General features: G+C 47.3%; 1 protein-coding gene across 4 annotated transcripts in view; it reads right to left on the bottom strand.

Annotated features, from left to right (window-relative positions):
- Positions 1-5,215: 5,215 nt before the first annotated feature.
- Positions 5,216-12,522, bottom strand: part of DVL1 (dishevelled segment polarity protein 1) — a 533,415-nt gene continuing 526,108 nt past the window's right edge. For 3 of the 4 annotated variants that reach the window (XM_063943025.1, XM_063943027.1, XM_063943026.1), the window contains one exon: positions 5,216-7,435. In XM_063943025.1, coding sequence (XP_063799095.1) covers positions 7,038-7,435 — 398 coding nt within the window. In that variant the 3' untranslated portion in view covers positions 5,216-7,037. The remainder of the gene's footprint in view (positions 7,436-12,522) is intronic. The other variant, XM_063943028.1, reaches the window with a different exon arrangement.

The following is a 12,522-nucleotide window of genomic DNA, read 5'->3' as shown; positions in this document are numbered from 1 at the left end:
GTCCGAGAGACCATCCCCGAATAACTCCTCACCCTTATAAGGCAAAACTTCCATATGCCTTTTGGAATCTGCATCCCCTGTCCACTGCCGAGTCCATAAGCCTCTCCTAGCAGAAATGGACAATGCACTTATTTTAGATGCCAGCCGGCAGATCTCCCTCTGTGCATCTCTCATGTATAAGACTGAGTCTTTTATATGCTCTATGGTTAGCAGAATAGTGTCCCTGTCTAGGGTGTCAATATTTTCTGACAGGGAATCTGACCATGCAGCGGCAGCACTGCACATCCATGCTGACGCAATAGCTGGTCTAAGTATAATGCCTGAGTGTGTATATACAGACTTCAGGATCGCCTCCTGCTTTCTATCCGCAGGCTCCTTCAGGGCGGCCGTATCCGGAGACGGAAGTGCCACCTTTCTAAACAAACGTGTGAGCGCTTTATCCACCCTATGAGGTGTTTCCCAACGTGCCCTATCCTCTGGCGGGAAAGGGAACGCCATTAGTAACTTTTTAGAGATTACCAATCTTTTATCGGGGAAAGCCCACGCTTCTTCACACACTTCATTTAATTCTTCAGATGGGGGAAAAACTACGGGTAGTTTTTTCTCCCCAAACATAATACCCTTTTTAGTGGTACCTGGGTTTATATCCGAAATGTGTAACACCTCTTTCATTGCCTCAATCATGCAACGAATGGCCCTAGTGGACATTAGATTAGACTCATCGTCGTCGACACTGGTATCAGTATCCGTGTCGACATCTGCGTCTGCCATCTGAGGTAGCGGGCGTTTTAGAGCTCCTGATGGCCTTTGAGACACCTGGGCAGGCACGAGCTGAGAAGCCGGCTGTCCCGCATTTGGCATGTCGTCAAATTTTTTGTGTAAGGAGTCGACACTTGCACGTAATTCCTTCCATAAAACCATCCACTCAGGTGTCTGCACCGCAGGGGGTGACATCACTTCTATAGGCATCTGCTCCGCCTCCACATAATTTTCCTCATCAAACATGTCGACACAGCCGTACCGACACACCGCACACACACCGGGAATGCTCTAACAGAGGACAGGACCCCACAGAAGCCCTTTGGGGAGACAGAGAGAGAGTATGCCAGCACACACCAGAGCGCTATATAATGCAGGGACTAACTGAATTATGTCCCCTATAGCTGCTATAATATTTACTGCGCCTAAATTTAGTGCCCCCCCTCTCTTTTTAACCCTTTCTGTAGTGTAGACTGCAGGGGAGAGCCAGGGAGCTTCCTTCCAGCGGAGCTGTGAGGGAAAAATGGCGCCAGTGTGCTGAGGGAGATAGCTCCGCCCCTTTTTCGCAGACTTTTCTCCCGCTTTTTAAAGGATTCTGGCAGGGGTAATTATCACATATATAGCCTCTGGGGCTATATATTGTGATTGTTTTGCCAGCCAAGGTGTTTTTATTGCTGCTCAGGGCGCCCCCCCCCAGCGCCCTGCACCCTCAGTGACCGGAGTGTGAAGTGTGTATGAGGAGCAATGGCGCACAGCTGCAGTGCTGTGCGCTACCTTGGTGAAGACAGAAGTCTTCATGCCGCCGATTTTCCGGACTTCTTCTTGCTTCTGGCTCTGTAAGGGGGACGGCGGCGCGGCTCCGGGAACGAACACCAAGGCCAGTTCCATGCGGTCGATCCCTCTGGAGCTAATGGTGTCCAGTAGCCTAAGAAGCCCAAGCTAGCTGCAAGCAGGTAGGTTCGCTTCTTCTCCCCTTAGTCCCTCGTTGCAGTGAGCCTGTTGCCAGCAGGTCTCACTGTAAAATAAAAACCTAAAATATACTTTCTTTCTAGGAGCTCAGGAGAGCCCCTAGTGTGCATCCAGCTCGGCCGGGCACAAAAATCTAACTGAGGCTTAGAGGAGGGTCATAGTGGGAGGAGCCAGTGCACACCAGGTAGTCTAAAAGCTTTCTTTTAGTTGTGCCCAGTCTCCTGCGGAGCCGCTATTCCCCATGGTCCTTTCGGAGTTCCCAGCATCCACTAGGACGTTAGAGAAATATATATATAATGTCAGGGGATTGTGGACATGACTCCCAGATTTGTAATTCCCCCCCCCCCCCCCTTTCCTGGGCTTGTTCAGCTCTCAACGGCCCTCGGCATGTTTGTTGCATTACAGTGTGTACGTGCTTCATTACAGGGAGTATTTACTGCATTGCATGGGGGTGTGACGACTTGCATTAACCAGGTGGAAAGGGCCCCACACACTACAACGATATGTCTGAGGCTGAAGTCGGATGCAATTTCCCTTGAACTCCCCCGGGACCTTCCCGGGAGTGATTCCATACGATTTGGTACTTTTGTGCTATTTTTGCATAAGATAAATCGCATGTGATAGATCAAATTGCATACAATTGTACCATTTATATATCTGATGGACTGAATTAGAGGGCTAGGGGGGCTGGGAGTGTCCTGAGAATGCCCATCAAACTTCCCTGTGATACATTGCTTCCCTGTGATGTATCCCATGCACAAAAAACACACTTTTTCCATCCGATTCCAATATATCATTAGTGCAGCACCAACGACCTAGGGGCTCCGATCCGATGCTCACGGGACCACGCATCGGACTGGATTGGATGTAAAACACATACTATTTGACACTTTTCATTAGATATATGGGCCCGAAAGGTCGAAATAGAAAGAAATCATGCAAAATCGTTGTAGTGTATGGGGCCCAATACTCAGACTAATTGGCCTTCTGTGAAAGCACTGTCTGTCACAATGGAAGCTTTTGTTTTATTTTGACAACTACACACAATTTGCAGAATTTACAGTAAATACTTGGTATCACATTTACACCATACACCCACTGTGTAACTTATTCAACCTTATACTGTAGTATATGTGGAACTGTCCTGCTGCTTCGGTGCCCATGTCCTCTAGAGTGCCGCACACATACAGTAGGTGTTGCTTTCACAATCTCTCTGAAATGCTTTTCCAAAGTAGGCAAGTATGACTTATGCCCATGTTTTTAATTATTTACTGTGCTTGTGAAATACGCATTCACTATTAGGCTTCAAAAAAAACCTAATTAATACAGTAGAAACAAATCTCCAACTCGTGCACAGACAAAAAACTCGCTAAACACACAACTGCATAACATATGCCTCAACAATAAAGACAACCCTACCAGGGTCAATGAAGCAGTTGCTATAAACCAGTCACAATCGATACGCGAGTGAACCTGTTAGCCATCATGAGTGTGTTTTGCATCTGGCTCATAGCACCTGTAAATCATATTTGCCTACTTTGCAGCTCTCTTTTCCGGGAGGAGGCAGCATTGTAGGCGCATGTGGGCGTGGCCAGCGGCAAGATAGGCTGCACGGGCATTGCCAGGAGGCATGGTGGGAAGTTCAGGGGCGTGGAATCAAAACTGCATCATCATGGCTCCACCCCCGCTATACAGTGCAGAGAAAATAGGCACTGTATAGCAGGAGGCGGAGCTACGATGATGCAATTCAGCGCAAAACGCGCCATCGGATCCCCTCGGGCCGGCAACTTGTTCTCTGCTTTGGGTGGCCAAGATGGTGTGCGGTGGTGCCGGCAGGGAATGAGGGAGACTTGTCCACCAGTTCGGGGGGTCGGGAGGGCCACCAAATGTTTGGGAGCTTCCTGGCCATTCCAGGTGGGTAGGCAAGTATGGTGTAAATGATGCTGCTTTCTCAGAGGTATGTGTGGGCTGATCTGCATGTGTTTACAATAACACAAACATGCCCTTACTCGTCCCTTAATTCCCCCCCCCCCCCTTCCCCTCCTCGTCTTGAGGTGCAGGAGCTGTGAATGCCATAATCACATTAGTCTGCATGGACATGTGCTGATCACTTTCATGCAAGGCACAATATGCAAACTGGCTTGCGTCTCCCTTCGTATCAGCCCTTTAGTCTTTTATAACCTCATATTTACAGTATTAATAGGAATAAGCTGCTACCCCACCTCTGGCAGAATTGATGTTACACTACACTGTCACATTTCACACCCACTCCTCTAGGTGGGGTTACACCTCTGAGAAACAAGCCATCAAAGCTATTACGTTCCTATTTAATACATACTTCCTTACTCAATCGAAATGGCCGGGAAGCTCCCATATCTTGGGTGGCACTTCCAGCTGCCCCAGAAGAGTACTCAACTCTCCCAGAATCTGCTCACTGCATAAGTAGGCGGTCCAGGTGACCAATGACACGATTCACACTGAATTTCAGCATCATAGCCACGACCCCCCGCTTTACAATGCCGGTAGTCTTGGAATTGTATAGCGGGGAGGTGGGGCCACGAAGATGTGATCATGCCACCGCACTGTCCACTTAAGCCGCTTCATGTCCTCCACTGTTCCCACCTAGAGGTTGGAACCAGAAACTTACCAAGTAGATGTAATGTTACACCATTTATACAGTCAGAAAAACGTGTCTAGCACAGTCTGTAAGATGAAAACGGCTGATTGGTTACTATGACTATGGGCAACTATCACTCAAAGGTTTCATATACAGTATCTCCCTCCACCTAAGTAGTGGATGGCCATTGATGCCTGTGGGAGATGCTTCTTTTTTAAGTAAAAGCCCGGGAACCAGGAGATAGGCATCACATACCTTTACCACAATTTTAGATTTTGCTGGATAATATGTGAAGGACGTGGAGTGACATAGTAAATGTGTCTCAGAAAACTGGACAAGTCCAACAACATATTTGTGTCTATGTGTGACTGTTGGACTGTGCACCCTTTACTATGTATATAATTTCACCCATGTATGTAAAGGTATTGACAATTATGAACATTTGAGAAGTAAAAGTTATTTGGCACCATTAACATCACTGCGGACATTAAGATATTCATTGCAAATACCATATGTTCATTACGTCACACAACACATGGTGGTTGCACAGGTCTGAACGCTTGATAAAACGTGCTGAGCGCAGGATCACCCATTTCTTGTTGCATTCCATAGAAGGGGGAGGACACCCCCTATGATTTTGCAGCATACCCCGTGCATTAGTACATGCACCACAGTGCGCATTGATTGCATTTCCTACCAATATTTGTGTCTACATCAGTTTACCTCATTACAAAAATCTGTATAGTTTTCATGTTTGATTTTTATTGCAGCTGCTTTTTCTCAGTGTGGTTCAGCGTGTAGTGCGCATTTCCTCACAGACAGCAACAGCAACACATGCAGGTTATAAAAAAAGACATCAAAAAGAAAATGAATGATTAAAAATGTATTTTGTTTTACAATTTAAAAGTCCATTGTTATTTACTTTTACACAATAAATTAAAATGTTTTGCTTGTACACTTGCCTATGCCCTCACAGGGTTCAATGTAAGCTGCTGGAAAGGACACTGCCAGAGCCGGCAACCATCTAGTCGCCAGTTGTTACTTGACTATATCTTCCATGATGCTCAGGGCTAGCTGAGAGTCATTGAAGGTGATGTTCAGAAATAACTGGGGTGCCCAATCTAGCCCATCCTGGGGGGGAAGGAGGAGGGGGGGGGGTTATGAGGGGGAAAAAACTTAATTAACTCTGCTCTGTAACTATTATTTACACAGATTTACATATATTTATACATATACATATTAAAAAAACAAAACATTAAATTAGAAATTGTTATCTATACACAGATCTTCTGTACATTCGTAGTAGTTTGCAGAGTTAGTAGGAAGTTGTCACAGAGTGGAGAATGCGCCAGGTCTGGTAGCGGAAGGAGAGGAGCTATGGACTAAACTGTAAGTGCTTATCTCATCACTCTGGGAGTGTGGATGGTCACATGTGAGAGAACGGTTATCATTACATTCATGTTTTCTTGGGTAACCTGTTAGATCACTGTACTTATCCTTCCTTGATAATACTTAGACAGATACATAAAGGCGTTGCAGAGAGTTGCAATTCCCAGATGGAGATGCACAAATGTAATAGGCTCCGATATGCTGGTTCTGGCGTGATTACGGCGATGTAGCTGCTAATGGCACTTAGCTTAAGGCAAAATGAGGTTGCTATTGCCTTAAAACTAACAATAGATTAAAATAACAGTTTAACGGACCTTTGCAGCTATAGGGGGTGATTCAGCTCTGATCACAGATGTGCTAAATTTAGCAGATCTATGATCAGTTACTCAGATTTGCAGGGGGGATGCCCAGCACAGGGCTAGTCCGACCCGCATGTCTGGCTCTGCCCATCCCCCGTAAGGGTACAAAAGCATTGCGCGGCGGCGATGCTTTTGCACCCGGTGAATAGCTCCCTGCCTGCACACCTCCTGCGCTCTGGCAGGGAGCTACCTGCCACGTCCCGGGTCGCAGCGGCTATGTGTGATGTCATGCAGCCGTCACGGTCTGGGCACGCCTGCGTTGTCCGGACCGCGCCCCACCAACAACGTTCTAATGCCATTGGCACGCCCCCTCCCACCCTGAGGCGATCGCACCCCAGAGATGCTCTTACAATCTCCCTGGGCTCCCGGGGTGCGCATGCACACTCCACAAAGGAATTCAGACTGCGATCGCTGCTCTGCAGCGATCGTGTCTGAATTAACCCCATAGTGTGATACGGCAGGTGATCATATTCACTTACAAGGTGTAGACTAAGCTCCTAAAAAAAAAATCCACTTTAAATATAGCCACTATATCACCTGGATTTGGGTGGGATCAGCAAATCGGAGCCTATTACATTTGGGCCAGAGTGGTTTGTCTTCAAAATAGAACTACATTAATAATTATGAATGAAAAACTGGATGGACCCCAGACGCTTCTTTTATTGGTCCATTCTGAAGCCTCCTGGCAAATGCAGCACAGAGAAAGGAACCACTACAGTCTTCACGATCACTCAGGATGGCATTAATGTGTTTGTGCCATTATAAATCTAAACCATTTTTTCAAATTGTCCAAAGGTTAGAATATTGTGCAATGACCTTATATTAGGTTAGTTTATGCCCTATGGCTTGGCAGCTGGATACGGCAGTGGTAATTCTATCTGTGATATAACTTTTCTATAGTTCCTTAGTGTTTCTACTGGCAGACCCAGAAGGCACGTTGGCTGTCACATAATGTCCACAAAAAATTCACAGGGGTTTCCCATGGCCTTCTGGAAGGACTGCCGACTCCCGGTCAGTTCAGGGGGGAAATTTCCAAGCTCACGGACAGGGGGTCCCCCTGGTGGGCCACTGGTGCCATACATCTTATTCCCAATCTTTGGCAGGCTATACAGTGGGGGTAGCCCCGGAGGTGCATGAGATTGGTGGTGGCTGCGCTCACTACGTGGCACTGAGCTATGGCTGTGATGACTGTGTTGACTCAGTGGTCTTTCACTCTTTCTTCCTCCACTGCTGCCGGCACGGTCAGAACCGCTGCCACTGCCAGTGGACTTACGGTCTTTCTCTCGGCCGGATGATCTCTTCCCCTCTCGTTTGCTGCGACTGGAGCCACTGCTTTTGCTGCCTGTTGCAATACAGGTAAAATACTTCAGTTAGAATATCCTTTTAGAATATTAAAGTGGTGTGTTATTTCTACGTACAGCTAGTTTCTGCAAGAAAATATTGGTATTTTTACAGATTAGTGGTTCTCAGGGCTAAGCACACGTAAAAAGCCACTATCCGGATAACCTTAATACAGAAGTGTGCATTTACACATGCACTAACCCATTACAACCACTTGCTGTCATCTAACTTGCACCAGACAGATACAACACAATTACCGCTTGGATGTTGTTCAGTGACAATTTTACACCTAAATACACTGGCCGGTATCCAATAAGCTATATAATTAGCCCCGATAAACCGGCGCGAGGTACTGTATGGCTTATCTGGGATTTTGTTTCAACCTGTGTGTTTTCGGGAGGAAAGCTGTTTTTTTACGGGCGATCCTAATTAGATAGCCTGTAAAAAAACACTGATGAAACATCAAAAAAAGTGTGGAAAAAAACCCACATTTTTTTTTTGCACACTTTTTTTGGGGATTCCGCCCTATTATGTATTAAGTGATGGAAAACAAATAACGTTCCTAGTCCCTAGCATTTCTAAGGGTTTCCATTGTCAGATTACTTCAATCTTATCTAGTAGCTACTCTACAATTACTACAATTTAGTAATATGTATTTTCATTGTAGCTTTTATCTGTGCATTTTAGCCATTGTCACCCCTTGGACAGAGTGTTCTTGTTGTTGCTGCGCTTGTTGTGCCTTGGATGCAGTGTCAGAACTACATGCGGTGCAGCCGCTATAGGGCAGCTGCACATATAAAATAAGAATTTACTCACCGGTAATTCTATTTCTCGTAGTCCGTAGTGGATGCTGGGAACTCCGTAAGGACCATGGGGAACAGACGGGCTCCGCAGGAGACTGGGCACTCTAAAAGAAAGATTAGGTACTATCTGGTGTGCACTGGCTCCTCCCTCTATGCCCCTCCTCCAGACCTCAGTTAGGGAAACTGTGCCCGGAAGAGCTGACATTACTAGGAAAGGATTTGGAATCCAGGGTAAGACTCATACCAGCCACACCAATCACACTGTACAACTTGTGATAACCATACCCAGTTAACAGTATGAACAATAACTGAGCCTCATTCAACGGATGGCTCATAACAATAACCCTTTAGTTAAGCAATAACTATATACATGTATTGCAGAGAGTCCGCACTTGGGACGGGCGCCCAGCATCCACTACGGACTACGAGAAATAGAATTACCGGTGAGTAAATTCTTATTTTCTCTGACGTCCTAGTGGATGCTGGGAACTCCGTAAGGACCATGGGGATTATACCAAAGCTCCCAAACGGGCGGGAGAGTGCGGATGACTCTGCAGCACCACATGAGCAAACTCAAGGTCCTCCTCAGCCAGGGTATCAAACTTGTAGAACTTAGCAAACGTGTTTGACCCCGACCAAGTAGCAGCTCGGCAAAGCTGTAAAGCCGAGACCCCTCGGGCAGCCGCCCAAGAAGAGCCCACCTTCCTTGTGGAATGGGCTTTCACCGATTTTTGATGCGGCAATCCAGCCGCAGAGTGAACCAGCTGAATCGTGCTATAGATCCAGCGAACAATAGTCTGCTTCGAAGCAGGAGCGCCAACCTTGTTGGCTGCATACAGAATAAACAGCGAGTCAGACTTTCTGACTCCCGCCGTTCTGGAAACATACATTTTCAAAGCCCGGACTACGTCCAGCAACTTGGAATCCTCCAAGTCCCTAGTAGCCGCAGGCACCACAATAGGCTGGTTCAAATGAAACGATGATACCACCCTAGGAAGAAATTGGGGACGAGTCCTCAATTCTGCCCTGTCCATATGGAAGATCAGATAAGGGTTTTTACATGACAAAACCGCCAATTCTGACACACGCCTAGCCGAAGCTAAGGCCAATAGCATGACCACTTTCCACGTGAGATACTTTAGCTCCACGGTCTTAAGTGGCTCAAACCAGTGGGATTTCAGGAAATCTAACACAACGTTAAGATCCCAAGGTGCCACCGGTGGCACAAAAGGAGTCTGAATATGCAGCACCCCCGGAACAACGTCTGAACTTCAGGCAGTGAAGCCAGTTCTTTTTGAGAGAAACTGTATAGGGCCGAAATCTTGACCTTTATGAATCCTAATTTTAGGCCCATAGTCACTCCTGACTGTAGGAAGTGCAGGAATCGACCCCGCTAGAATTCCTCTGTAGGGCCTTCCCGGTCTCACACCAAGCAACCTATTTTCGCCATATACAGTGAAAAAGTCTTGCTGTCACGTCTTTCCTAGCCTTTATCAGCGTAGGAATAACTGCCTCCGGAATGCCCTTTTCCGCTAGGATCCGGCGTTCAACCGCCATGCCGTCAAATGCAGCCGCAGTAAGTCTTGGAACAGACAGGGCCCCTGTTGCAACATGTCCTGTCTGAGAGGCAGAAGCCATGGGTCCTCTGAGAGCATATCTTGCAGCTCCAGGTACCGAGTCCTTCTTGGCCAATTTGGAGCAAAGAATATTGTTCTCACTCCTCCTTTTATTACAATTCTCAGCCCTTGGGTATGAGAGGAAGAGGAGGGAATACATAGACCGATTGGAACACCCACTGTGTTACTAGTGCGACCACAGCTATCACCTGAGGGTCCCTTGACCCGGCGTAAAACCTTTTTTAGCTTTTTATTGAGGTGGGACGCCATCTAGTCCACCTGAGGCAGTTCCCATCAATTTGCAAACTGCGTGAAGACTTCCTGATGAAGTCCCCACTTTCCCGGGTGGAGGTCGTGCCTGCTGAGGAAGTCTGCTTCCCAGATGTCCACTCCCGGAATGAACACTGCTGACAGTGCGCTTACTTGATTCTCCGCCCAGCGAAGAATTCTGGTGGCTTCTACCCTCGCCACCCTGCTCCTTGTGCCGCCTTGGCGGTTTACATGAACCCCTGCGGTCTGACTGGATCAGAACCGGTTGGTCGCGAAGCAGGATCTCCGCTTGACTTAGGGCGTTGTATACGGCCCTTAGTTCCAGGATATTGATGTGAAGGCAAGTCTGTTGACTTGACCACAGACCTTGGAAATTTCTTCCCTGTGTAACTGCCCCCCACCCTCGGAGGCTTGCATCCGTGGTCACCAGGATCCAGTCCTGAATGCCGAATCTGCGGCCCTCGAGAAGGTGAGCACTCTGCAGCCACCACAGGAGAGACACCCTGGCCCTGGGGGATAGGGTGATTAACCGATGCATCTGAAGAGGTGATCCGGACCACTTGTCCAGTAAGTCCTATTGGAAGGTCCTCGCATGGAACCTGCCTAGGGGGATGGCCTCGTATGATGCCCCCATCCTTCCCAGGACTCGAGTGCAGTGATGCACTGACACCTGTTTTGGTTTTAATAGATTCCTGACTAGTGTCATGAGCTCCTAAGCTCTCTCTATCGGGAGATAAACCCTTTTCTGGTCTGTGTCTAGGATCATGCCTAGGAGAGGCAGATGAGCTGTAGGAACCAACTGCGACTTTGGAATATATAGAATCCAGCCGTGTTGCCGTTACACTTCCAGAGAAAAAGATACGCTGTTCAGCAACTGCTCTCTTGATCTCGCTTTTATGAGGAGATCGTCCAAGTACGTGATAATAGTGACACCTTGCTTTCGCAGGAGCACAATCATATCCGCCATTACCATGGTGAATATTCTCGGGGCCGTGGAGAGACCAAACGGCAACATCTGAAATTGGTAATGACAATCCCGTACCGCAATAAAGTCTCCCCCTTTTTAGGCTTGCACTGACCGCTCTTAGCGATTCCTTCTTGAACTTGAACCTTCTCAGGTATATGTTCAGGGATTTTTAATTCAATATGGGTCTGACCGAACCGTCTGGTTTCGGGATTACAACATGGTCGAATAATAACACCATCTTGTTGAAGGAGGGGACCCTTGACCACCACCTGTTAAAGATACAATTTGTGAATTGCAGTTAACACTGGCTCCCTCTCTTAGGGGGAAGCCCGCAGGGCCGTCGGTGAGGGGGCATCTTCTCACAGTCCAGCTTGTATCCCTGAGACACAATATCTATTGCCCAGGGATCGAACAGGGAGTGAACCCACTTGTGGCTGAACTTACGAAAGCGTGTCCCCACCGGGCCTAGCTCCGCCTGTGGAGCCCCAGCGACATTGGTGGATTTTTGTAGGGGCCGGGGAGGACTTCTGTTCCTGGGAACTAGCTGCCCGGCTCTGACAAGAAAGGACGCACCTCAGACTTTCTTGTTTCTTTATTCGAAAGGCTGCATTTAATAATGTTGTGCTTTCTTAGGCTGTGCAGGAATATAAGGCAAACTAGCAGAATTACCAGCTATAGCTGTGGAGACCAGGCCCGAGAACCCTTTTCGACACAATCCTCAGCCTTCCATATGCCTCTTAAGTCGGCATCATCTGTCCAATGCATATTCTACAGGACACGTCAAGCAGAGATCGACATAGCTTTGACTCTAGGACCCAGTATACTCATGTCTCTTTGGTCATGTTTTATAACTATATATCTATCACTTAAGACAGCATCTTTAATATATTTATATTGCATACTAGGGTCTCATCTCTGCTGATAAGGTACCTGTCCACGCTGCCACAGCGCTATAAACCCATGCCGACACAATCGCCGGTCTGGGTAGTATACTAGAATGTGCACGCTATCTGCAGGATCCCTGAGAATAGCAAGTGCTACCGTCTGTGCAAACAGGACACCCCAGGGGAAGATTCTCAACATATCCTGGCCCTAGTGGGGAAAGGATACAGCCTGAGAATTCTCTTGTGGGAAGCTGCGTCTCTTGTCTGGAGATTCACGCTCTTTTTCCTCATGAGAGGAGGGAAATTTACCTCAGCATTCTTCCCCTTAAACATGTGTACTCTCGTGTCAGGGACAGATGAGTCATCAGTGATATGCAAATCATCTATTATTTCAATAATCATATATTGAATACCTTCTAGCCATCTTGGCTGTAACTTTGCATTATCGTAGTCGACAGTGGAGTTAAACTCCATGTCGATACCAGTGTTTGTTATTTTGGATAGTGAGCATTGAGAGACTCTGAAAGTCTCTGTGACATAGGGACAGA

Source organism: Pseudophryne corroboree, chromosome 10 (assembly GCF_028390025.1).
Source record: "Pseudophryne corroboree isolate aPseCor3 chromosome 10, aPseCor3.hap2, whole genome shotgun sequence".
Classification (NCBI taxonomy): domain Eukaryota; kingdom Metazoa; phylum Chordata; class Amphibia; order Anura; family Myobatrachidae; genus Pseudophryne; species Pseudophryne corroboree.
This window is presented reverse-complemented; position numbering and strand designations above follow the sequence as displayed.